The sequence below is a fragment of the Phodopus roborovskii genome, unplaced genomic scaffold (genome assembly GCF_943737965.1).
Source record: "Phodopus roborovskii unplaced genomic scaffold, PHOROB, whole genome shotgun sequence".
In the NCBI taxonomy this organism is placed as follows: Eukaryota; Metazoa; Chordata; class Mammalia; order Rodentia; family Cricetidae; genus Phodopus; species Phodopus roborovskii.
The window spans coordinates 524,609-552,578 of NW_026126481.1; the positions used below are offsets into that span (position 1 = coordinate 524,609).

At 35.1% G+C, this 27,970-nt stretch overlaps 1 protein-coding gene across 1 annotated transcript in view; it reads right to left on the reverse strand.

Moving 5' to 3' along the window:
• Vps13a (vacuolar protein sorting 13 homolog A) overlaps positions 1-27,970 on the reverse strand; it is a 180,596-nt gene that overhangs the window by 81,917 nt on the left and 70,709 nt on the right. Inside the window, exons 28-39 of the mRNA XM_051194059.1 lie at positions 26,944-27,003; positions 26,484-26,637; positions 25,612-25,728; positions 25,423-25,526; positions 22,045-22,212; positions 16,417-16,721; positions 14,971-15,118; positions 10,498-10,648; positions 6,390-6,517; positions 5,567-5,736; positions 2,779-2,993; positions 1,535-1,767 (exon numbers count right to left, since the gene is read on the reverse strand). Of these exons, the coding sequence (XP_051050016.1) occupies positions 1,535-1,767; positions 2,779-2,993; positions 5,567-5,736; positions 6,390-6,517; positions 10,498-10,648; positions 14,971-15,118; positions 16,417-16,721; positions 22,045-22,212; positions 25,423-25,526; positions 25,612-25,728; positions 26,484-26,637; positions 26,944-27,003 (1,953 nt within the window). The remainder of the gene's footprint in view (positions 1-1,534; positions 1,768-2,778; positions 2,994-5,566; positions 5,737-6,389; positions 6,518-10,497; positions 10,649-14,970; positions 15,119-16,416; positions 16,722-22,044; positions 22,213-25,422; positions 25,527-25,611; positions 25,729-26,483; positions 26,638-26,943; positions 27,004-27,970) is intronic.

Genomic DNA, 27,970 nt, shown 5'->3' on the forward strand with positions numbered 1-27,970 from the left:
ATTACCATGTTCCTAGAATGAGAGGTGTATCTCTAGCATGGTTAACACCAGGGAAGGATAGGCTTTTTTTTTTTTTTTTTTTTTTTTTTTTTAACAGCAGACTATTTCATATCCTAATGTTTAACACTCAAGATCAATATCTTTGTAACGTCAAAGTTATCTGTGATTTATTTACTGATTGGATGAGCAAGGAGTAGGAATGCAATGATAGAATCCAGTTGCAGTTTGGATCATAGTATTTGCAGCTGCCCTTCCACTTTCACAGATACTGGATTGGTCCATGGGCATTGTATAAACATGTACCAATCTGGTCTTAAACTCACTGAATCAGTCCAGAAGCAGGAGCCTGATGTTTTATGCTGCCAGGTTTTTGCTCAGGTCAAGAGGGTGAGGACTACTCAGTCACAGACCCTCTTCCCATCTGCCTTCCTATGATGGAGTCTATCTAACTCCTAGTCCTTTAAGATCATACAGCTATATCCATGCCAAAAGGGCATGGTGAATGTAAGATTATGTCATAATCTAAAGAGAATTGAATATGGACTCCACTTTATGTTTTCCCTTTTTTCTTAGTAATGATTGAAAACTGTAACAGTCAATTTTTGATTATAATCATAAATAGACATTTACTTAAAATTAACTGGGTAATACAGTACATTCCAGCACTCAGAAAGCTACAGCAGGAGACCTGTGAGATCAAGACCACCCTGGGCTATGTGATAAGAGCCTCCTAAAATAATTTTTTTAGTTTTAGTTGGTAATATTAGAAGTATTTAGCTTTTATTCTTCCTTTACCAGGCTAAACATTGCATGGGTATATTTAAGATTATTGAGTCTTTGAAGAGTTTTGAAGATATATGAAATTCACAGGCTGGAAGAACAGATCAGTGGAAGAGTACTTGCCTAGTACTTAAATTTCACTTCCAATACTGGAAAACCCACTAAAGAGTAAAATTCACATATCAAGTATGTAAAACCAAATGGTGCAAAACAGAGTAAATTGTAAGTAAAAACACATTATTTGCGGGGGGGGGGGGGAACCTATCCCCAAATTAAAATAATAAAACTAAAACAATACAAACTAAAACTAATAGGTTTAACTTAAAGATCAAATAGCATCTCCATACTAACATAGTCAGAGAACCTCAAAGTAAAATGATATTTAAAAGTATTGCCCTACATATGGAATTGGGGTGGGGAGAGGATGGAAGGGGAGGGTGGTTAGGATGCATGTGAGAGGGCAGAGAGGGTAAAAGGGAGGGAGAGAGGAAGGGAGGGGGAACTGGAATGACATGTAAAATAATAAATTAAATAAAAAAAATACAAAAAAAAAAAAAAAAAAGATGAAACTAACTCCTTAGAGCATTCCTCTAAATGAAGACCATCTGGAAAAATAAAACAATACTCTAACTCCTACCCTCCATCAGAAAGAAAGCTACTGCTGTCATGAACATGACTGGGAAGAAGATAGTTACTTCCTGAAGAGGTTAAGTAACCCCAAATAACTTGCAATTGAATTAGGCAATGAACTCACAGTGGTGACTTTGCCCTTCCTCTTGACTGGAAGAAATGGGCATGCTCTGACTTGCAGATCTTTAATGGCAGCAGTCACTGTGTTGTTCTCAAAGTCACCTTTACAGCAAATCTCACACTGTGTTGTAATAACTAAGGCAGGAGCATCATTTCTTGTCATGTCAGCCACAAACACAATCTCAGGGTTTTTTATAAGAATATTAATTTCCCACTTCCCTGAATCCTGTACAGGTGCTAAAACAGAAATAAACAAATACATAATACACACATTACTTATGAAGAGTGAAGAGGAACAGTTAGTTCATTCAAATATAAAGTTTTAAAAAAATCATCTATCCCAAAGGCATTTATTATGTATTTCTTTTGAATTAGGCAATTCCACCCTCCTCCCTCACACAGGGATAGAAACAGAATTAACTACCTTGTAATGATATGCACATGCTCTACCATCAAACCTCCAATTACTTATAGAAATATGAATCAGAGTCTCAGGAAAAGTCTCTATTTCTTAATGGTAGAACTGGATCTAAATCAATTTAAAACTCTCAACACTCTTTCAACTATATCATAATTAATATGTAAACGATAACAGAAAAACTATATACTAAAACCTAGAGGTGAATATAAAAGTTAATGAGTGTTTTAAATTAAAACACCATATTTAATATGAAGAACAACATTTGTTTCATTACCTGTCCTGCTTGTTACTGACAAAGAGAACAATTACTTATTAAAGTCTTCTAGTTTCAAATCCCATCTGCATATCTTCAAACAAGAAGGCCAGCAAATGTTGCTCATCCCAACAGAGAGGAGGAAAGAGGCAGGAGGATTAGGAGTTCCTCCGCTTCACAAGTGAGTTTTTAGGACAGCAAGAACTATAGGAGACCCTGTCTCAAAAATACAAAATAAAAACACTGACAAGCAGCCAGGTGGTGGTGGTGAATATCTCGAATCCTATCACTCCAAAAGCAGAGGCAGGTGAATCTCTAAGTTTGAGGACAGTATGGTCTTTAGAGAGATTTCCAGTATAGCCAAGGCCACACAGAGCAACTCTGTCTTGGGAAAAAACAAAATCAAAAACAAAAAAAGAGAGTGTGTGTATACTTATAATTTATTATTAATTTTATTATTTACATAGATACATATGGACTTTTATTAATGTGTTTACTGTGAATATGGAAAAACTAATTGGGATAAATACAGCTGCACCAATACAGACATTAAAGTTTTTATTTGGTAACCAACCTTCTTTAGTAGTCCATGTTTGAACACTGGTTTCTAATTCCGTACTAATCATGTAGGCATCAAAAAAGACACGTGCAACAGTCATCAAAAATTCCACACTTGCACAAACATACATCTCTTGGACAACTGCATCAGTCACATAAACATCTCGAATTCTTCTATACTTTACATCCACCATGTCCTTTTTGTCAAACCCAAGCGTCAGTCCTATCATTCTGAAAAACAAAGACAATTCGTATGTATGATCACTTGAAAATAACCAAACATACCAATAAAGCTTAAAGACCTGTCTATCCTTGTTACTGACAGCAAACAAATATTCAGAAAGCATGTCTCTTGAGAATAATGAACTTATAAAACTTCTGCATATAGTTGTTTCACAATAGGGAAAAATCTATGTCTAAGAAATTTTAAGAATTCATCAGTTTGAACAGATGTCTTTGTTGCATGGATGTGGATCATTTGGGTATATGCCTAAGAGGGGGATTGCTGGGTCCTGTGGTAAACTAATTCCATTTTCCTGAGGAACTGCCATACTGATCTCCAAAATGGCTGTATGAGTTTGCATTCCCACCAGCAGTGGAGGAGTGTTCCCCTTTCTCCACATCCTCTCCAGCATGAGTTGTCATTGGTGATTCTAATTTTAGCCATTCTGGCAGGAGTAAGATGGTATCTCAAAGATGTTTTGATTTGCATTTCCCTGATAGCTAAGGATGTTGAGCACTTTCTTAAGTGTCTTTCAGCCTTTTTGATTTCCTCTATTGAGAATTCTTTCTTCAGTTCTGTAACCCATTTTTAAATAGGGTTATTTTGTGTTTTGTTGACTAGTTTCTTGAGTTCTTTGTATATTTTAAAGATCAGCCCTTTGTAGGAGTGGTGAAAATCTTTTCCCAGTCTGTGGACTGCCCTTAGGTCTTGTCCACTGAGTCCTTTGCCTTACAGAAGCTTCTAAGTTTGAAGAGGTCCCATAGCAGCACTATTTGTAATAGCAAGAACCTGGAAGCAACCTAGATGCCCCTCAAATGAAGAATGGATACTGAAGATGTGGCACATCTACACAATGGAATACTACTCTGCAGAAAAAAATAATGGTATCTTGAAATTTGCAGGCAAGTGGATGGCACCTGAAGAAACCATCCTCAATGAGGTAACCCAGTCACAAAAAGGAACATAGTATGTACTCACTCATATATGGATTTTAGACCTAGAGCAAAGGATCACCAGCCTATAATTCACACCACCAGAGGAACTAGGATACAAAGTGTATTCTAAGAGATTCATATAAAGTCCCTCACAGAAGGGGGAAGGGACAAGTCCCCCAGAGCACAGGGGACGTTGGGGGGGGGGACAGCGAATAGAGAGAGAACTAGGAGAAAACGAGGGGTAGGAAAGGAAAACGTGTGACTAGGAAGATTGAGTCAGGGTTGGAATAGAAGACAGGAGAGAGAGAGAGAGAGAGAGAGAGAGAGAGAGAGAGAGAGAGAGAGAGAGAGAGCATAAAAGAGGGAGCCAATATTGGTTTGAAGATAAAATTGAACACAAAGAAAGGTCTAGAGAACTACAAGACTGCAGCCAACTAACAATTTGAGCGTCCATGGAAAGGCTACCATAAATGCCCTTCCCGGATAGTGAGATCAACAACTTATTTAATCACCATCATGGAGCCCTCATCTAGCATCTGTTGGAAACAGAAGCAAACACCCATAACTAAACACTGAGTCGAACTAGAACCCAGATGCAGATGGAGAGGACAAGACCAGGCTACAGAAACACATAGAGACAGCTGACCTGAACAAGGAGGAGCTAACGGCCACCAGACTGATAGCTGGGAAGCCAGCATGGGACTGACTCAGGCCCCCCGAATGTGGATCTCAGCCAGAAGGACTGAGCAATCTAAGAGACCTCAGACAGTGGAGCCAGGATGTATCCCTGGTGCACAAAAGGACTTTGCTAACACATCCCCCATGGAGGGATAACTGCCTTAATCTAGAGACAGGAGAGAAGCCCTAGTCCCTACTTCACAGGACCTGTCAGATCTACATGACCCCAACTGGATGGCATTGCCCTACATATGGAATTGGGGTGGGGGGATAGGAGGAGAGAGTGGTTAGGGTGCATGTGAGAGGGCAGAGAGAGTAAGAGGGAGGGAGGGAGTGGGAACTGGGATCGACATGTAAAATAATAAATTAAAAATAAATAAATAAATAAAATGCTTTGATTCCAAAATTTAAGTTCAAGGACAAGTTACTGGGGAAAAGGATTCCTATTTTTGTTTCCACAGAAAATGAAAAGCTGTGGATTCCTTCCAGACTAATGTAGTTTGAGCAAGGCAGACCGCCTGAAACAAAGTACCAGTTGATCCTACATTCAAAACAGCTGGACAATGCAGCCTTGCAGACTAGAGCCAGGATTTCTGCATCTTCTTAGAATCCCCTATGACAGCGCCCTTTACCAGAAGGGAAGTAGTTTAGAAAGAACGACCCCCAAATTCCCAAATATTATCTATAAATGTTGTTTGTTTTCATTTAAATGGACTTGGTTATTAAAAAAAAAAGAGTTCATCAGTTTATATTTTCTTCTTGGTTTCATATATTTCCCATCAAACTGCACTATTTATTTCTATGTAATCAATAAATCCATCAGCATTTCAAACATGAACAGATACCATGATGTACTGAACTGAAGTTCTCAAGACTCTCATGAACACACACGAAGGCAATTTGGAGTATATATTCTATAAGAATGAAGCAATCTTTCCTCAACAGCTCAAAATTATGATAATACACACCTAGGAGTGGCTTTTATGACATGAGGCCTTTTATCATCCAAAATACAGTTTTTTAATGAGAAAGAAGTGAATGCAGAGCCATCTGTACATAATTTTAAGCTACTTATAATATTCTCCAATTTAAATTCAGCAAGTTTCAGAGAAGGATCACGAACATCTGTAAAGAAGGCCTGGAGAAAAGAAATCCACATAAAAATTACACAGAAGCATGGATTAAAGTATACGTTATGATACGACTATCTACAAGTTATGACAACGGCTTATATGAAACATCAAATTCTCTATTCTGTTTCTCTTTTAATTTTATGTATTTATCTTTTGGTTCCTGAGAAAGGGTCACCTGTATAGTCCGGGCTGTCCAGGAGTTTTCTTTATAATCCATGCTACCTTTGAACACTCAAAGACCTGTATGCTTTTCCCTCCCAAGTGCTGAGTTTAAGAGCGTATGCCACCATACCTAGCCTTCTCTTTTTATTCTTTTCTGGATGCTAGACTCTGAACCCTATGCACGGCTTTATGCATGTTAGCCAGGCTTTCCTGTTCAACACTGTAAGCCCAAAATTCTTTGTTTTCAAAGGGCTATCTCATGAAAAGGCTGAAATATATAAGTGCTACTTTCAAATTTTGTTTTTCTGATTGTTTGCTATATAAAGATAACTCATTTAAAAGTGAAAATGTATGAAATAATTACTACGAATACCAATCTTTTTTCAGAAGAACATATAATACAAAATATACACAAAATATTAAAATTATTTAATAGTTACATATTCTTTATTTACTTAATTTCCTTACAAATACAGACAGTTTTTCTTCAACTTACCTGTTCAGGCCCTGGACTATAAAGTGCCATGGTGAGATAATCAGTTTTGAAACTCACATTCACTGTTGTGTTAACTTGAGAAGCCTGTGGGTGTACCTCCACCACAGCAGCTGTCACCACAGAAGCTGCTACAGAATTAAAGGTGAGGAATAAGAGAAAACAATTATAGGAGCAGGTAATTAAAGTATTCATGAGATATAACAAATTATTAATTACAAGAGTACAGTAAAATGATAATCAAGAAAATTGAAAAGGATAAAAATTCAGACATGGACGTCTGGATTAACAGTCTTCCAAAACTAGAGAGAGAATTAAATACTCAAGAGTTTCTGTTTCCGCTTGGAGACTGCAATCCAACTTTCATAATATTGGAATCATGAACAAGGGGCTTATTTTAGAGATTAAATAATGTATAAAATGAGTACACACACACACACACAGCATCTAACAGTTTATATTCCAATTGTTTCCTTAAAGAAACTAAGACAAAACAATGTATTTTTGAGTCATTTTAAATCATGTTCTAATTGGGATTCAAAATTTTTATTTTCTACACACTTAAATTTTAAATAAAAATATATATATATACATGTATATATTAATATACAACAATTCATAGTTCTCCCTTAACACAACTCCAGACAAAAGTACCACTATGTCAAGTAATTTATATTAACTGAGATAAACTTACATAAAGTGAAATACATAATGAAATACTTTAAAAGATCTTTTTAATTTTATATGTATGAGTACTGTGCCTGTATGTCTGTGTACAATGTACATATGTGTGTACATGGAAGCAAGAAAAGGACTTTGTTTCCCTGCATCTGTAGTTACAGAATTGTGAGCTGTCATGTGGGTTCTGGAAACTGAAATTGGATCTTCTGGAAGAGCAGCCAGTGCTCTTAGCCAAGTGGCCATCTCTCCAGCCCCTTCCATTTCTCCATTTAATCTGTGTTTCATAAAGTTATTCACATCTCATACTTACTCATTCTCGTGCTTGCGGTCTATACTACTCTACTGAAAACTGATATTCAGAATTTGTGATCTCTGGTTTTAGAGTCCATTCCCTATGGTGAGATGCCTTGCTTAGCCTTGATGCAGTGGGGAGGAGATTGTTCTGCCTCAACTTGATGGGTCAAGCTTTGTTGATTCCCCATGGGAGGTATTACCCTTTCTGAGGAGTGGATAGGGGTGTGTGGAGGAGTTGTTGGATGGGAGGGAGAGGGAACTGTGGTTGGCGTGTAAAATGAACAAAAAAATCCAATACATATATATATATGTATTGAGAGAGAGAGAATTTGTATTCTCTTTCGTTTGACTAATCTTGCTTAAGAGACTATTAATTTTACTAGACTTTCAAACAACAACAAAAATAACTATGATTTTGGCAATCTTGCATGTGGTGGGCACATGTTGGTTTCTCTGCAACTCAGATTTCTAGGCTTGGTAGGCAAGCATCTATCCACTAGACCACCTTGTGGAGCCTTAAAAAACTATTCAAGAATTCTGTCATTTTCTTCACCTGTCTGATCTATAGTGATTGTTATTCTCTTATTTATTCACATTTACTCAGTCTTTCTGCCATTCTCCACACTCTTGTGTGACATACAGTAAACAGGGACAAGAAAACAGCTAGAGGAGGCCATCTACAAAGAGTTTGCATGCATAGTTCTTCATATGCTGACTACAGTTTTCAATCAGGTGATTTACAGTTCTTCATGTTACAAATCATACTATTGCCTCTACTAACTTCACTAAGGAATCTCTCCAATACAAACATGTCTTCATATTTTGCATGTGAATAATTTAATAATAAGCCATGTAATCTATAGTGTCTATACCACAATACAGAAGATGTTTATTAACAGAAGCTATTTTACTCTATCATGTACATATATGTAGTTGGTTTTTTTTATACATATTGTATGAAATCTATGCTTTTTCCTGAACTTCCTTTTTGGATTTTAGGGATCAAAGCCAGGGTCTTGTATATGCTACATATGCACTTTATCACTGAGAAATTTTGTGAGTCTTTTTCTGGAGACATTATTTCATTTACTCCCCACCCATGCATTCTGAGATAGGCAAATATATAACCCAACACTGAAGCTATAAAGCGCTGTGGATTCCTTTTCAAAGAAACTGACTTTCTAACCTGATCGTATAGACAATTTTGGGATCCCCATTAAGTGTACTTCTGGGTTACTACTATTGTTTGATTATCATAGTTCCTTCTTTCCTGATTCTTATATTATCTTGCTGGAATATGTTTTTAGAATAATTTCTTCAGGAGAGGCTCTGAAAGGGTTTGAGTATGTGTTACTGAAACAGAATTATTTTGTTTTCACATTTGGGAGTGATATTTGACCATGTATACAATTCTAGCTTCAAACAAATTTAGAATTTAAAATACTGGGGGGAGCTAAGGACCTCCAGACTGATAACTGGGAAACCTGCATTGGACCAACTCAGACCCCCTGAACATGGGTCTCAATTAGAAGACCTGGGCACTCTAAGGGACCACTGAAGGTAGAACCAAGATGTATCCCTGGTGCATGAAAGGACTTGAACACATTCCCCTTGGAGGGATACTCCCTTAACTTAGAGGCAGAAGGGAGCGCCTAGTCCCTACTCCAAATGATTTGACAGATTTTGTTGATCCCTCGAGGAAGGCATCACCCTCCCTGTGGAGTGTGTGTGTGGGGGGGGGGGATGGAAGAGAGGGAGGGAAGGAAAGAGAACTGGGATCGATGTATAAAATAAAAAAAAAAATTTGGAACACTATTCCATTGTCTTTTATAACAAAAACAAAAATAATTATCTTTATAGCTCTTTATAAGTCTGTAATATGCAGCCTGTTTTTTCTGAATTTAAAAAGTATCTACCTGTTTTAGGTCTAATGTTTCAGGAAATTTTGTTTACATGTGTCTTAGTTTATTCAATTTGCTTGAAACTGTGTGTGCCCTATGGCTGAGAACAGGCATCATAAATATGGAAGATTGAACCTAATTACTTCTTTCAAGTTTTTCTTCCATTCTCTCAGTTACTTCTATCATTAAAACCTAGAATACTGTGGCTGAAACTTCAGAACTGAAACAGCACTCTTAATTTAATCTCATTTTCCATCCCCATTGTCTCCTTTCTTTAGTCTATAGGTTATTATATCAGGTCATATTCTGGAATACTTATATTCTAACACTATTGAGTTAATGTTTTTAAAGTATCAGTTATCATGTACTTTATAATTTTAGTTTCCAAGAACTCATTTCAATCTTTGAAAGGGGAAGGTTGACAGTACTAGCAGGATCCATTTAGTTACTATTTTCATTTCTCAGCAAATTCTTGTAAAATATCTGTTTTATTTGTTGGCCTACTTTTATTTGCATTCAGTGTATTTTTTCACTCATAATAGACATTTTGCGTATTTATTTCTTTCACGTCTGTGTTCTATTGGTTTACTTCACTTTGAACCACTCACATTTAACAATAAAAGATGGGGTTGATTGTCCTACCTAGTAAGGATGGGGTTTCATATTATACTGACTTTTGTGTAGGATTCTGAGCAGTATACTGTTAAATATTTCAGGGCTTTGGGAAGCAGGAATTAGGGATTATCAGATTTCACTTTAAGAGAGGCAGATTTGGGATCACCTATAAAAACTAAAATGAGGATATAACTTTATTTATGAGCCTTAAAATTACCCTAGCACCCTCACTAAGCCCACTATCCATGTACTGGTGCTGTGTTAGAACCAGGTACATTCACATAGCACCTTGCCACCAATACTCAAACAAGTTTCTTTCCTATTATGATTCACTCTTTTATTTTTCATCCATCCAACTCTCCAACTTTTGTTAAAATTCATCACCTACAATGATTATCCTATTATATTTCTAATATTTTGATATTCCTAAAACAATATGTAAGCATCTACCATATATGCTGCAAAACTGAAAATAAGGACATATAGGGAAGATAAACAAGAATCCTAAGAATTTTTGTCACAATGGGACTAAGAACTTTCATTCAATACACACATAAATACATACATGCAAAATCAGTAGAATAACAGGAAGACAGAGGGAATACAGGCTACACACAAACCTTGCGAATGGGAGGAAACACTGGCAGTTCCACTAGTCACGAACTCCTCTTCTTTATTTGTAGATGACTGGACAGAAACATCTCGTCCATACCATATATTGCCATACAATGTTTGAAAGATTGTTGTTAAATCTTCTTGACTAAGAATGAACTGTTAAAAACAAAGTATGATTTTCAAAAAGAAATTACACACCTAAAAGAAGGAAGATTGCTTTTAAAAAATCTTATTTCCTGTGTGTGCCTGTTTTGTCCGTGTATCACACACATGCCTGGTTCCAGCATAGGGCAGAAGATGGCACTGGATTCCCTGGAACTGGAGTTACAATCATTTATAATCTGCCATGTGGGTGCTGGAAATTTACAGGTCCTCTGTAAGTGTGAAATGAGCTTAACACTGAGAAATCTCTAGGCCCCAAGATTTTTAAAAGTCCTACTTCCTGAATTTGGTTTTCTAAAACCAATTTTTAAGGTTGTGAAGATTTTAACTGACTGAATATTCAGTCTTCTGCAAACCAAGTGATAACTGGTATTTTATACAATACAGATATTGTCAATAACTATAATTAACTATTTGTTATGGATGTACCATGCAATTAAGTCATTTTAAAGTTTTAAAGTGAGCTTTAGTTTTTATGTACCCATCTAACTATTTGGACTTAATCAGGAGGCACATTTTAAATACATAATATAGTAGTGTAATGAAAAATAGTTTACAATACGATTTACACGAATTATTTTATTTGTTCTTCATGAAAGTCCAATATATAAAGAATGCAATTCTGATTTTATTAGAAGCTACAGCTAACTGGGTAAGACAATTACCTTTATAAATGAATAAAAACTAATTCAAGAAGTTAACTTCAAATTATTTGTTTTGAACACAGCATCAAACCAAAAACAAAGACCTATCTTAAGCAGCATGAGAGATAATTGTGAGTCACTCTGGCTTTCTTTTGTCAAATACTACATAAAACGTTTCTATTAAAATTACTTTAAGGTTAGGTTAATGTTTAATGCAAAAAAGAGCAAGCACACTCAATTACCCTTCACAGTGTGAGTGGGCCTCATCTAATCAACTGAAGTGAATTGCCTTCATCAATATTCTAATGCTGTGAAGACACCATGGCCAAGGTAATTGTTACAAAAGAAATAATTTAATTGGCAGCTTGCTTACAGTTTCAGACAGAGGTTTAGTCTAGTATCATCATGGTGAAGGACATGGAGGCAAACATGCTGGTCCAGGAATAGCTGAACACTACATCCTGATCCATAGGCCAAGAGAGACACACATTCTCCAACAAGACCACATCTAATTCTTCTAATACTATCAACACACCTCTGGTGACTAAGCATTCACATATACCAGCCTTCAGGGGCCATTCTAACTCAAAATACCATATGAAAGCATTTACTTAGAAAAAGAAAAAACAAAACAAAACAAAACAAAACAAAACAAAAAACTGACCTCTCCCAAGCAAGAATTCTAACAGACAGCAATACCTTCTTCCCCTGCTTAAATATTCTAGAGACTTACCTTGCCAATTTTGAACTTCCTAGCCTATGCATTAATACCTTATATCAAACACCATCTCACATACTTTTGTTTCTGCTTCTCTTGAGACCTGAGATTAATATGAAAGCACACTGTAAAAAGGATCTGAACATTTCATTCCTATGTGTGATAGGGATAAATGTGTGTGTGTGTGTGTGTGTGTGTGTGTGTATACAGATGGGTGCATGTGTGTGTGTGTATACACACAGAGATTAACATTAGGCATCTTTCTTCATCACAGCATACTTTTTTGTTTTTTTTGTTGTTTCGTTTGTTTGTTTTGTTTTGTTTGAGACAAGGTCTATGTGAATCTGGAGCTCACCAGGATCTACTCCTGTCTGCCCGTCCAGAGTTGAAATTACAAGCATGATTTAGCATAAATTCTAGGGATCTGAACTCATTTCAATTATTTCTTAACTAATTTCTACTCACTTATAAAGTTGCCAAATGTTTAATTTCTACTTTCAAATGGAGTAATTTTAATCTTACAAAATTTAACTGTTATTTGCATTTGACCTTTGAGCTTCAAAGATATAACCTACTTTTCAAAAAGTTCACATGTACCTAATTATACAGCTTATGCTTGCACACTTGTACTCATATTTTCTAGAACAATTTGTGATTACTGTAAAACAAGAATTACAACTAGTACAATCACAAACTACATCTCTTAAATAGTAAAATCTATTAAATGCCCATCAAATACTGATTTTAATCATCATTCTATATTCCTGTGAAGCAACTAGATAGATATGTTGGAAGGACTTTAAGGACCATAGGACTGCGAACACCTAGGCTCCCACATGTGAGCATAAGTTATAAATACAATGCTAAAAAAAACCCACAAACTGAACACTCAAATTGAAGTAATTAGTATATATGCGTTAGATTAACAAATTCAATCTATGCCCTCTATGACACTCAAGATCCATGGGATAGTGATTTAAAAGTATCTGTGTACAAACAACAGCAGTTAAATGAACTGGTGAATTAGGACAGAGGGAAGACTCATCCTCCTCATCAGTCTCTTTCAGAGGAATGACAGTTGTTAACAGGCAGGGTGTAGCACCACCTCTACATTTTATGTGGATTCTTCCAGGGAGAGAGTAAGGGAAATCAGCAATCCTACTGCCCCACAAAAAATCTGCTTGTTACTGATTAAAGAGCATAGATTTCTCCCACTGGGAAGTGGAAGATGTTACTTATAAGCTTCTATCTGCTGTTTTAGCAGCATAGAGACTTGTAGGTATTTATCTTAAAAACTTTCCTCTTCAACCACTTAAAATAAAGCACTCATTACTGCTAAGATCTTAAAAACTTTGAGTTGGCATGTTTTAAGATCTAAATATAATTTTGACTTAAAAGTCAAAAATTTCTAAAATGTTTTTCTGAATAAAAACTAAACAGAAAGTTGTAGGTTCAAGGAGCAGAGTAAACTTAAGTGGGTTTCTTAAACATTCTAGACTGTATATTGCTATCACTTCAGCAAAACTTACAAGTTTTGATTTCTGTTGGTTCCAACAGGGAAAAATACAAATTTACGGCTGTTCTATTCGAGTGAAGCAATGTCAATCAACTTGTAAGAAAAATAATGTGTGAGGTGATCTACCTTCAACTTCTTTATTCTAGAACTTTCTTTTCCTTTGCTAAATCATTTCCTATATACAATAGTGTTAAATATCACTAATGACTCCTCAGTTTGCAAGCACACCTTTCAATAAATTCTTGATATATATGTATATACATGTGTGTATATATACATTTATGTATATATACATATATATCAATAAGAATGTATTTCCTTCATGTAATTTATTACAAATTGTAACTATTTTAACTAAATGCCTATTTTATTTGTAAGTGTATAGTATACATGTGTATGTAAGTATGTACGTTCAAGAGCATACATATATGGAGGCCCACAGTTGATGTTAGGTATCTTCTCAATTGCTCTTTGTTGTGGAATATTAGTTGAAGAAGTGTTACATATGTTTATACTGTGGAATATTTGTTTAATGATGCAAAGATATGTTGAATTCTTTTTTGTTGCATTTGTTTAACTTTGTGAAGCTACGTTACTCTGCCTGTCTAAACCATCTGATTATTCTAATAAAGAGCTAAACAGTCAATAGGTAGGAAGGAGAAAGGGTAAGTGGGACTGGCAGGCAGAGAGACTAAGTAGGAGGAAAAATCTCAAAGAAGATCAAGGAGCAAGAGAAGGAAGAGAGAGGACACCAGGAGCCAATAAGAAAGGTATATAGAATACAAAAAGAGAAAACCCTATAGGCAAAAGTAGATGGCATAATTTAAGAAAAACTGGCTAGAAACAAAGGTCAGGCATTCTTAAATGAGAATAAGTCCCCATGCATATGATTATTTAGGAGCTGGACAGCAGGCCCCTCCAAAAGATTAAAAAGATCTCCTCTTTATTTACTGAGGTTAGGTTATCTCAATTGAACCTAGAACTTGCCAATCAGATAGTCAGTTTGCTCCAGGAGTCTGGTCTCTACCTACTCAGTGCTGAGATTACAGGTGGCCACAGTACTAACTCAACATCTTTTTACACTGGATTTAGCATACAAAACTTTTCTTACAATTACACCAAAAGTGCTTGACCCACTGCACTCTTTCCCTAGACCCTCTTTATTTCCTTGCTATATATTACACCTTCACCATGAAACCAGTTCATGGTGATAAAGAATGAAGACAAAGAACAGAGACATCATAGCTTTCCTGACACTGAATCTTTAATATAAAGGTTAGCACATAGTAGTCACTTAAATATTGGATAGAGAACGAATGGAGAACATTAAATGAATTATAGACCAACCTGATTATTCCTAAATTCTAGCCAAGAAAATGTATGTTGCTAAGATAATACTGTCAACTGTAACAGAAGTCAAAAGCCATGAAAACATTACCTCCATGGGTTTTAGTTGGGCTTTTATATTAAAACAAGGAACTTCCTTGTACCACACCCAAGATAAGTTTCGTTCAACAATCACTTCCAGGTTCAAAGGTAGTAGCAGGTCCAGCACTTCCTGGTAGCCATCATTCATAAACTGAGACCTATTGGAAAATATAACTGTTTTGTATACATTTAGGCAGGAAAACAGATGTATGATTAACTTTAATTTATCATTCTTCATTAAGTAGGAGACATGGACAATTTATTTGTGTAAAGAGAAAAATAAAATTAAAATCACAATGAAACATTCCATCTCACTATACACCTGTGTTTGACTTTCAGTTTTATTTCCTTTTAACCAGTTTTCCATGATTTTTCCAGCACTATAAATAATTTACCAAAACAATCCCATCAAATAGGCACTACTTATTGATCCATTATAAAGACTTTTTCACAATTATACTTGGTCCTATCCCTTCAGACACATTAGGAGTTGAATTAATGCTTAAATATTCAACTGAAGCAGTCCTCTTATAAAAACTGAATGAGATGAACCAGACTCACATTCCTGCCATAAATGCCTTCCTCCAAAAAGGGTGGAAAAATCACTGAGGGTTGGGGGTGGGGAAGTGTGGGTGGTGGTAACCCTGTGACTTGCTTCAGTTTACTATTGTTTTCAGATGACTTATAGACAAACAATAAACAGAAGGTTAAACCAAAGCAAAGCCAGGGAGTTCCTTGAGAACCAAAGGAATCAAGGATGCTGGGGAGGAATTAAATTTATGGAAGTTTGTCTTAGATTGAAAACAAAATCAATAGAATTAGTTGCCATATAAAGAAATTTAGACAAAGAAAAATTGAACCTAAAGTTTACAAGTGGAAAAATAGCCAATATAATTAAAAGAAAAAAACAATGAAGTAAAAAACAGGAACCTTGAAAAAATTAATACACTTATACTGATTTTGATGAGCAAAAGGATCTAACAAAAAAAGAAATGAGAACATCACGAACATTAATGACTAAAATGGGAATGAATACTCTAAACAACTTTTATCATTAAGTAAAATGTTTTATAAGTCAACTAATTCTCAATAAAGTCGCTTAAAAATATTCAAAGTTGACAGGATAGATTAGGCAAAATATGTGTTGCAAAGTGAATATGAATTTCATGTCAGATTTCTCCATTTCTACTTTATTGTTATAAAGAATTAAAAAAGCAAGAAAATATACTCCTTCATATTAATTAGATTATAGTTTATCATTAGCTAGGGAACATTTTTCAAATATTTCTAGGTGTTTTTTTGAAAGATTGTAAGTGATCTAGCTAGAAGACACTTTGAAAAAAATAAAGTACTGTAATAGTAAAAATAAAATCACTATAAAAAATTCTAAAGATATCAAGTCTATTAGTCTAAGAATTAAAGATTATTTTACACAAATATATTGTAAAAAGCTTACCTGTATAGTCTCATTTCACTCAACTTTATTGTTATCAAATCAATTATAGGTGGGAGATTACTCTGGGTTTCTGTTACAGTAACAAATACATTTTTCATTGTAATTAATCCAAAATCAGCAACAAAAACATTATGAGACAATGGAGACTGTGGGATGATCACAACAGGAGCTTTGATGTTAACATCCAGTGCAAACCTAGAACTCCTTCCAGCCAGCTCCATTACACCGTCAGCAGCCATTCCTGCTGCTTGAGCAGTTGCTTCAGCCAAAGCATTTTTAACTTCTTGAAAATTATCTATAAAAGCCTAGAAAGATGATTAAAATGGCATAATATTATCTTAAATAAAACATTAAATGTATTACTTATAGATTATATTAACTAATTTTATTTCCAGAAACTAAAACTTTTACTTCTTACAACAAAGCCCATTATTTACTTATTTTCCCGCTGGAAAATAACACATATACAATGGTAAAATAAAAATCTAGTCATAAGAACAAAGCAAAAAAAAAAAAAAAAAAAAGGATACTTAAATGTTTCAATGGTATTATTGTTTTATGGTGCACTTTCTCTAAGACCTAAGATCTACTTACAGTTTACAGTATGGATTTAAAAAAGCTGTAACGTATTTAAGAACTTTCAGGACTGGTGAAATGGTTCACTGCATTAAAGTGCCTGCTACCAATGTGAAAATCCAAGTTCAGTGTCCAGGAGCTTCATGGGTAAGATGGTCAGGAAAGAAGGCCAAAAGCTGACAACTGGGACAAAAAATTAAACTGGGACTTAAAACTAAAAATTGTACAGCAAAGAAAACAAGCAACTGAGTAAAGTTGAAATCCACGGAATGTGAATCTTTGCCAGCTATAACATACAATAAAGGGTTACTATTCAGAGTATACAAAGAATTCAAACAAACCAAAACAAAAAGCTAACCATCAACAACTCAAAAGACCTAATTAAAAAAAAAAAAAAAAAAAAAAAAAAAAAAAGGGCAGAACTCTAAACAGAGTTCTCAAAAGAAATAAAAAATAGCAGGGAAAAAAAAATCTTAGAAAGTGTTCAATGACCTTAGCAACAAGGGAAATGTAGATTACATCTTAACCAGTCAAAAAGGCTAAGATTAAGGAAAGAGCTGAATTCTTTGTTGAGGGATTGCAAACTGGTACAGCCACTTTGGAAATTAGTGTGGAAAATTCTCAAAAAAAATACATCAGTAGATCTATCAGATAACTCAGCTACACCAAATGTATGACACCCTACTCCACAAATACTTGTCATGTTCATTGCACTCTACTGACAATAGCTAGAGTAAATGGAAACAGCCTACATGTCCTTCAACTTACTGAATAGATAATGAAAATGTGATATACACACACTATGGAATGCTATTGAGCTTTAAAGAAAAATGAAATCATACAATACACAGGTAAATTGATAGGACCAGAATAGATCACAGAGTGACGTAACCCAGACTTAGAAAGACAAATATTACATGTTCTCTCTCACCTGAGGCTCCTAGCTCTAAATCTTCAGATGTGAGGACATATCCTGGAGAAACCAGGAAAGCATATACTGCAGAAACTAGGAAAGTACAATAGTAGCACTGAATGGGTAAAGGGAGATCTGAAGAGGGAATAGGGAAAAACAGGGGTCTCCATGTTCTACTAGTTATACTTGTTCAGCCATGTTCACTACCACCCTATGGAAAAGGGGAAGAATATGGAAACATCCTTAAGGTCCTTTATTGATGAATGGATAATGAACATGTAGTAAATGTATACAATAGAATTATATTCAATTGAAAAAAATGAAATTTACAACTAAATGTGTGGCACTTGAAGATATTATATTGAGTAAAGTAACCCAGAATTAGAAAGACACTCCATGTTTTCTCCTATTTGTGAATTCTATCTCTGAATATTTACATTTAATTACATAAAAGCAAGTAACTTCAGAAGCCAGGAAAAGTAAAAAGAGACTGGGCCAGAAAGAAAGAAGACCACGGAATACAGATACTATGAAAGGAAAAAAGAGGGGAAACAGGTGGTGGTGGGGTGTTTAAGTGAAAAAGAGACGGAGGACAATACAGAAGGAGAAAGAGGAAGGAAGAAGAGCTACATAATACTAATGATGAATTTTAAACATTACTTGATAAGCCTTTTTAATTGTATGTGTATCTTAAATGGAATCATACCATATGAGGTAATAATGCCTTCCCCAAGAATTATAGCCTATTAAACAAAAAATCCAGTGCCAGGCACAGGAAACTTTCTTTAGGGTTGCTGGTCACAGAGTCTCAGAAACTCCCAAAACTATATTTGTTATTGCTATTGCCTTTGGTTGCCTCTCAGAACTTGAAGATAGGACACTATTGTGGAAGAAATCATACATTTCAGACGTAAGACTTGAATAAATCAAGCTGGAACTGATCTGGAAGCCTCAGTTCTCACAATTTGCTCTCATACAATTAGAAGGAGCTATGCAAGATGTCCCAAGAGAAAAGCAATCCTACCCAATGGCAAAGTACATGAGCCAAAAACACAATATTGGGAAGAGATTGCCTCCTAGTGACAGGACTTAAGTCCAACTACACAGCTGTTGGTTGCACTCAAGATTAAAGGCCACACAACTGGAGGGAATCCATACCTAATATTGTATTGCTAGCCATAACTTTGAAAAGTCGTGGACCCATCAAGAAAACCTACTATTGTAATTTTCTTTAAAAAAAAAAAAAACTTAAAAAAATTTTATATGTATGTTTTATATGTGTATGTATGGATGTTTTTCTTGCATGTGTGCATAACCAAGAGCAAGCAGTGTCTATAATGGCCAGAATAGAATGGCTGATCCCCAGATAACTTGAGTTAGAGATAGTAACCATTATGTAGGTGCTGGGAACCAAATCTTGGTCCCATGAAAGAACAGTCTGTGTTGTTCATTGCTGACCCAGCACCTCCAATTTCTCAAATCAATGTAATTTCTAACTATATATTCCTAAATACCTGTCCTTATACCCACCAATAGCATATCTCTCACCCGCATCAAGAAGCTTCTTTTGCAATACATGGGGACTATTATAGAGATCCACAACTGGCCAGAGGACAGAGCTGAAGTGTTTGTGTGTGGTCCAACCTCAGTTGTTACAGTTACAATGCAAATATTCCTACACCTAAGGGTCAGGTAACATTGTAGAAGAGGGGATGTGGAAAAATTCTAAGAGATAAGAGGAACAGGATATTTGCTGTTAAATGTTGATTTCTAAGGATGACAAAGATGCTATATCCATGGTATCTCTGCTATATGATTACCTATACAAGACCTGTATAATGAAGAGCCTCCAGCATACATGCCAATGTAGACAGGGGATTGTCACAAAACCTTACCTCTAGATGAAGAGCTACAATCAACAGCTGCTCAGAGAGAAGAATCTGTTTTTTGTTTTTTGTTTTTTCTTTCTTTTTTTAGAACAAACAGATACAGAAATACATGCTCACACACTTTGATAACAATAATTAAGAAGAGGACATAAAATTGAAAGGGAGTGTGGAGGAGGAACACATGAGGAGTTGGAGAGGGGAGAAAGATAGATAAAATTCATGTAAATATAGTACTCAATTATGAAATTCTCAAAAAAGAGTAAAACAGTTTTTAAAAGTGTTCATCATTACTTCTGCTGTACAAAAAAAGACTTTGGGGGAAAACTCATGGAAACTCAGTTTCGAAGGTCACATCAAGTTAGACAAAGTTCAAAAGAGGGTTCCTCATTGCCAAATAAATACATGAATCTCCCCCCCCCCCTTTTTAATACCTCCATACTTGGTCTATATATTCTACTAGATTTGATTATCTAGTTCATACACCAATCATGGGGTATTAGTGATGCCACAAACAGTGACAGGGCTAGGAGACACTCCAGAGGGCAAAGCACAGGAAGCATAGCTGTGAGGATGGAGGCTGGATCCTTAAGCCCCCCCCCCACAGAAAGCCAAGAAGATGTGGTAACACCCCCCCCATCTCAATAGTCAGGAGGAGTGGGTAGGATATGCCTAGAGAAGGCAGAGCTAGCCAAATCTGCAAGCTGAATGAGACTCTACCCCAAAATATATAGAGAGCAACAGAGGAAGACAAATAAACACATACTTATATACACACACAACAACAACAAAAAAGAGACTACAAATCAGTAAGATACCAGACAGGTTAAATAGCTGACAGAAAGGGTACAATAGGAAAGGAAAAAATTTGGGAATACCAGAACTAAAGAACAGAGAAGTTCTTTGGCAAAGACATTTCAAGAGTCAATCTAATTTCTTAAAGTCAATAATATCTATAAATTATATCACATCCAAAAGCATACTTTTCTTATTGGTGACTTCATCTATATTTAATATAGTTTTTAAGTTGGAAGGTGTAAAATGCAAATGGTTTTAAACAATAAGTTCAATCAATGTACACCGTATAACATATATTTGTCTATTTTATGTAGTGTACTATATATTAACATATAAAGACTATTTTTCTTTTTTTAAAAAAAAGATTGATTCATTCATTATGTATGTAGTGTTCTGACCACACATATGCCTGCAGGCCAGAAGAGGGCACCAGATCTCATTACAAATGGTTGTGAACCACTATGTGGTTGCTGGGAATTTAACTCAGGATCTCTGGAAAAACAGCCAGTACTCTTAAAACCATTAAGTCGTATCTCCAACCCCAAGAATATTTTTCAGGTAACTAAAATTATTTGTCAAAATGTTGTATAAACAAGGAACTAAACATTTTGGTTGTTATGGTACTCAACACACTATTTTAAATATGTCAATATGTGTGTCTTAGGGTTTCTATTGCTATGAGGAGGCCACTGCAACTCTTTACAAAGGAGAACACTAATTCAGGATGGTGTACAATTTCAGAGGTTTAGTCCATTATTCTCTTAGTGGCATGTAGGGAGACAAGCTGGAGAAGGAGCTAAGAGCTCGACATCTTGATCCCTAGGCAACAGGAAGTGAACTATGTGCAATACTTATGTAGCTTGAGCATAAGAGTCCTCAAAACCCACTTCCTCAGTGACAAACTTCCTCCAGCAAGGCCACACCTACTCCAACAAAGCTATACCTCCTAATATCACAACTGCCTATGGGAGGCATTTTCCTTCAAGCCACCAATGTGGGCATAAAATCTTCCTAGCTTGACCTCTATTCTATTTGAAATTCTTTTAACCCAATGTGATTTTAAGTCTAAAAATATTATACAATTTTTCTATGTATCATTTTTATATAACAAAAAGCAAAGATAATTGAGTATCCTTTACTTTACTATTAATTTGTAAAATGTGGTTTTTATTAGGCCAGGCATAGTTGCACATACATTTAATCCCTCCACTTGGGAGGCAGAGGCAGGTGGGTCTCTGTAAGTTCCAGGTCAGCCTGATCTACTTACAAGTTCCAGGTCAGTCATGTTTAGAGACCAAGTTTTGTTTTGTTAAAGAAAAATACATATACATATATGTGTGTATTCACGGATATAGTCTGAAATTTTCATATATGCCTAATTTTTTGAGATACGGTCTTCATGCTTATCACAGCAATTTCTACCTAGAATTAAAAATACTTTATTAAAATACTTACCAATATAGAATACAGGAATTTTGTGATAAATACTACTTGAATGCAACCAACAGTTAAATTAACTCGAACATCAACCGCATTCATATCTATGTATGCAGAGCCAGCAGTGGCATCCATGTAAGAAATCATTTTGAAGCTGAAAACTTCTTTTCCAGTGATATAAACAGCCTTAATGAGAGAAAAATCCAAAATATTACATTTTTTGAAATAATGTACCCCAAGATCAAAACAAAACAAAGCAAAATAATAATAAAATATGTTACCATTTGGAAAGTCTTCCAGGTACTTGAATAGTACAAATGACATAACAATTCCAATTGCTTGTTAGAACTTGTAACCTAACATGATTTTTTTGTGGTCATCTTTGAGCGTCAACCTCACAAAGACACAACTAAGAAAGAAAACTACAGACCAATATCCCTGATGAACATCGATGCAAAAATACTCAATAAAATACTGGCAAACCGAATTCAAGAATACATCAGAGAAATCATCCACCATGACCATGTAGGCTTCATCCCTGGAATGCAGGGATGGTTTAACATACGAAAATCTATCAACGTGATCCACCATATAAACAAAAAGAAAAAGAAAAACCATATGATTATCTCCCTAGATGCTGAAAAAGCCTTCGACAAAATTCAACACCCTTTCATGGTAAAGGTCTTAGAGAGGTCAGGGATAACAGGAACATACCTAAACATAATAAGAGCAATATACAGCAAACCAACTGCCAACATCAAACTGAATGGAGAGAAACTTAAGCCAATTTCTCTAAAATCAGGAACAAGACAAAGCTGCCCTCTCTCTCCATATCTCTTCAATATCGTACTAGAAGTTCTAGCTATAAGACAACAAAAGGAGATCAAGGGGATCCAAATTGGAAAGGAAGAAGTCAAACTGTCTCTATTTGCAGATGATATGATAGTTTACATAAGTGACCCAATAAACTCTACCAGGGAACTCCTACACAGCTGACAAACACCTTTAGCAAACTAGCAGGATACAAGATAAACTCAAAAAAATCAGTAGCCCTACTTTTTTCAGACGACAAAGAGACAGAGAAAGAAATCAGAGAAACATCACCCTTTACAATAGCCACAAGCAACATAAAGTTTGTGTAACGCTTACCAAACAAGTAAAAGACCTTTATAATAAGAACTTTGTGACTCTAAAGAAATTAAAGAAGATACCAGAAAATGGAAACATCTCCCATGCTCTTGGATAGGTAGGATAAACATAGTAAAAATGGCAATCTTACCAAAAGCAATCTACAGATTCAATGCAATCCCCATTAAAATCCCACCACAATTCTTCACCGACCTTGAAAGGATAATAATCAACTTTATATGGAAAAACAAAAGACCCAGGATAGCCAAAACAACCCTATACAATAAAAGAACTGCAGGAGGCATCACCATTCCTGACTTTAAGCTCTACTACAGAGCTATAGTTCTGAAAACAGCCTGGTATTGGCATAAAAATAGACAGGTAGACCAATGGAATCAAATTGAAAATCCTGATATTAATCCATGCACCTATGAACACCTGATTTTCGACAAAACAGCTAAAATTATACAATGGGGCAAAGACAGCATCTTCAACAAATGGTGCTGGCACAATTGGATGAGGGTGTGTAGAAGACTGCAGATAGACCCATGTCTGTCACCATGCACAAAACTCAAGTCCAAATGGATCAAAGACCTCAACATCAATCCAGCCACACTGAACCTCTTAGAAGAGAAAGTAGGAGGTACCCTTGAACAAATTGGTATAGGAGACCGCTTCATGAACATAACTCCAGGGGCACAGACACTGAAAGAAACAATTAATAAATGGGACCTCTTCAAACTTAGAAGCTTCTGTAAGGCAAAGGACACAGTGGACAAGACCAAACGGCAGCCCACAGACTGGGAAAAGATTTTCACCAATCCTATATCCGACAAAGGGCTGATCTCCAAAATATACAAAGAACTCAAGAAACTAGTCAACAAAACACAAAATAACCCTATTAAAAAATGGGTTACAGAACTGAAGAAAGAATTCTCAATGGAGGAAATCAAAAATGCTGAAAGACACTTAAGAAAATGCTCCACATCCTTAGCTATCAGGGAAATGCAAATCAAAACAACTTTGAGATACAATCTTACCCCTGCCAGAATGGCTAAAATTAGAAACACCACTGATGACTTATGTTGGAGAGGATGTGGAGAAAGTGGAACACTCCTCCACTGCTGGTGGGAGTGCAAACTCATACAGCCATTTTGGAGATCAGATTGGCGGTTCCTCAGGAAAATGGGAATTAGTTTACCACAGGACCCGGCAATCCCCCTCTTAGGCATATACCCAAAGGTTTCACATCCATGCAACAAAGACATCTGTTCAACTATGTTCATAGCAGCACTATTTGTAATAGCAAGAACCTGGAAGCAACCTAGGTGCCCCTCAATTGAAGAATGGTTAAAGAAGATGTGGCACATCTACACAATGGAATACTACTCTGCAGAAAAAAGTAATGGTATCTTAAAATTCGCAGGCAAGTGGATGGCACTTGAAGAAACCATCCTGAATGAGGTAACCCAGTCACAAAAAGAACACAGTATGTACTCACTCATATATGGATTTTAGACCTAGATCAAATGCTCACTTCCTGATTCAAAGAGCACTTCAGATTTTCCTGATCTCATACTTTAGTATTTTGTTATTACTTCCTTCGATACATCATTCTACTTAAATTCCTTATTAATTGAGAATTACTAACAAAATATCTAGTCATTTATATCAACTTTGAAGGATTCTCTTATTTTTAACAGATATGCATCCATGACAATACACTTGAAATGTATCACACCTTCTAATAACATTACTTGAAATAGGCAGTTCAAGGATATTTAAAGAATAGAACACTTTTATTTTTAAGTGTTCGTAAAAGAATAATTATTAGCAACACCCTCTCCAACAACCACCCTCAAAGCCTATTTGTTGCAGGAGCATTAGTTACTTAGAAAAATCATAATCTTAATTTTATAAATAAAAGTCTAGATTGGGTAAATGAATGGGCAAAACTAATAAATCAACTGTGCTTACCTCTAAAACCCATTATGCATTAGACACTGATATTGCCTATATAACTAAGAAATTACATATTTAATGATGTATTAGTAGTTAATAAAAACAAAATCTCAGGGCTGGAGAGATGGCTTAATGGTTAAGAGCACTTGTTGTTCTTCTAGAGGATCGGGGTTCAATTCCCAACACCAACATGACAGCTCACAACTGTGTGTAACTCCACTTCCGGAGGATATGACACCTTCACACAGACATCAATGCACAAAACACCAATGCACATGAAAGTAAAAATGATATGCAAAAACTCACCTTTTTGTATACAGCCATTTTATCAGAATCTAACACAATTATATTCCTTAGTTTTGCATTTATTTCAGTGACTAATGGCTTCATAATCATCTCAGAATCGAGCCCTAAGGAAATAAAACAATGAATAATTGCTTTTTCTTCATCTTCAATTTGATAATTTTAAATTTATTTTTTATGAGATGGTATTACCTTCGATCTTAATTTCAGAAATGTTTTGTTTATGATCCTGAATAAAAATCCGTAAACAAGATAATTCTGCCAATAGCTGTAAGGTAATAATATCTTCATTCATGGGTAGCTTTAAAGCTATAAAACAAAAATCACATTGTAACACAAAGAAAGGTTTAGTAATTACCACACTACACCCAGGATAGCCAAAATATCCCCAAAAATAATTACAACATCAGAATTACAATTCAGCTATAAGTAAAGAGAGAATATACCCTGAATTGAAAACTCTAAAAGTTATCTAATGAGTACAAAAACAAATCAGACTGCTCTTAGAGGTGACTAATCATTTAAGAAATCAGACTGCTCTTAGAGGTGACTAATCATTTAAGAAATTAAACCAAGATCTATGAATCTTTGAGATAATTATCATCATAGAAAGCACAAATACCCACAGTTCTAAATGGTAACTGAGAGCACCTCTAATTCAAACTTTCAAAATGCTCCAAAATCCAAGGCTTTTGGAACATTACCACTATACCCAAGAAGTTTTGGATTTGAAGGATCTCAAATCTTAATGAGCATTCTGATTGAAAACAACCATGATAATACTCAAAAGTTGTCAGTTACATTTTTCTAACCTAAAAGAAAATAGTTGTCTAACTCTCAACCCAAATCTATTACATAATAAACATCTTTTCTTTAGCAGCAATCATTTCCCTTTACCACTTTCTCTAAAATTAACATGATATATGATGAATCATTTGAGTTATTTATCTAATTAAAAGCAACACCAGAGGCTAAAAGTACTGTTCCAATTAGTGACCACAACAAACAAAGAAACAAAAAACCCAAACAACAACAAAACACCCTTAAATTTTAAAGAAATATACCAAGTTTTTTAATGATATCTCCTTTGTCTTCAGTCTCTGCAACAGACACTGGCGCAGATTGTTCCCCTAATTGTGGAAGGGTATTATTAAGATAATTCATGGTATTGAGAAGTGCTTCAGTGTGTAAATGAATGTCCAAAGAGGAAAAATTCACCTATGGAACAAAACTGATTTAGTCAAAAAAAAAATCTGACTGGATGGTCTTTTAAAATACCCTATGTAGGGGGCATGGGATAGAGGGAGGGGGAACTGGGATCAATATATAAAAAAAGAAAAAATAATAAATATATACAAAAATAATATAAAATAACCTATGTTTTGTGGTATAAAGCACATGATTTAAAATATTCAGTTTTATCCTTGAGAATCTTATAATCCCAATTATAAAAAAGTATTGGTAAGACATCTAAACATAGAAATACAGTTTCTAATTTTAAAATAAATAATTATATATTCATACCTTAATAAGTTGTAAAACATTGTTATAGGTACTTTTTAAGTTGGGTGCGTTTTTTTCAGCCTACCCAAAGAGAAAATATGACTGTTAGAACATGTTAGGAAGACATGTTATGTTTACAATTGCATGATAGTTGTAAATTTTTCAATACTTGTACACTATACATAAATTAACTATAAATGAGGTGATTGCATGTTACATATAGATACATACATACACATATATATGTACATATATTTACTCAAATAAGCTACTATTTGACCAGAATAAGGCAACTGCTTTACTGTAACAAAATGTGCTAAATATGGACTTCTCTTATTCAATTAAGATTAGATACTATCTTTCTTATTATCTGGCCAAAAAAAAAAATAAATGTTCCATAGTATCAAGTATAGACAACAATCATTTGGTCCTCAAGAGCTCTGAATGGTTCTTTCAATTTTTCCTGTATTTGAAACAAAATTTGTGACGGAATTATCCAGAAGTAGCCAAACACTTGTATTTCCAAATATTCATACACTGTCTTTGACAATGACATAACTGTATGTTTACAGTTACTAACAGATGTTTTTCTGAATGCATACAATGTAAAAAGTTAACTTAAGGTAACTTACATATCCATCAGTTAGCTTACCATGAACTGGTAAAAGACATTTGAAATTTACCTTTGGAAATACACATTATTATTGACTATAGTTACTCTGATATCCAAGAGTTGCCGAATCTATTTTCCCTTCTTATCTAAAACTATTTCCATTTGTCAACAGTTCCTCATTCTTTCCTTGCACAGCAGACCCACATCCTCCAGCAGCTACCATTTCCTTTACACATGTATGAGTTCAATTTTATTGGAGTCTACATATAAGTAAGATCCTCATGTACTGTTCTTTCCATGAATAGATTATTTCACTTAACATTATGGCCTGCAGACTGATAATGTTGCAAGTGGCATGATTTATTTTTTTTGAATAGTAATCATTTAATTTGCATATAACACAATTGCCTTATTTTCTTTAGAGTTCATATAGTC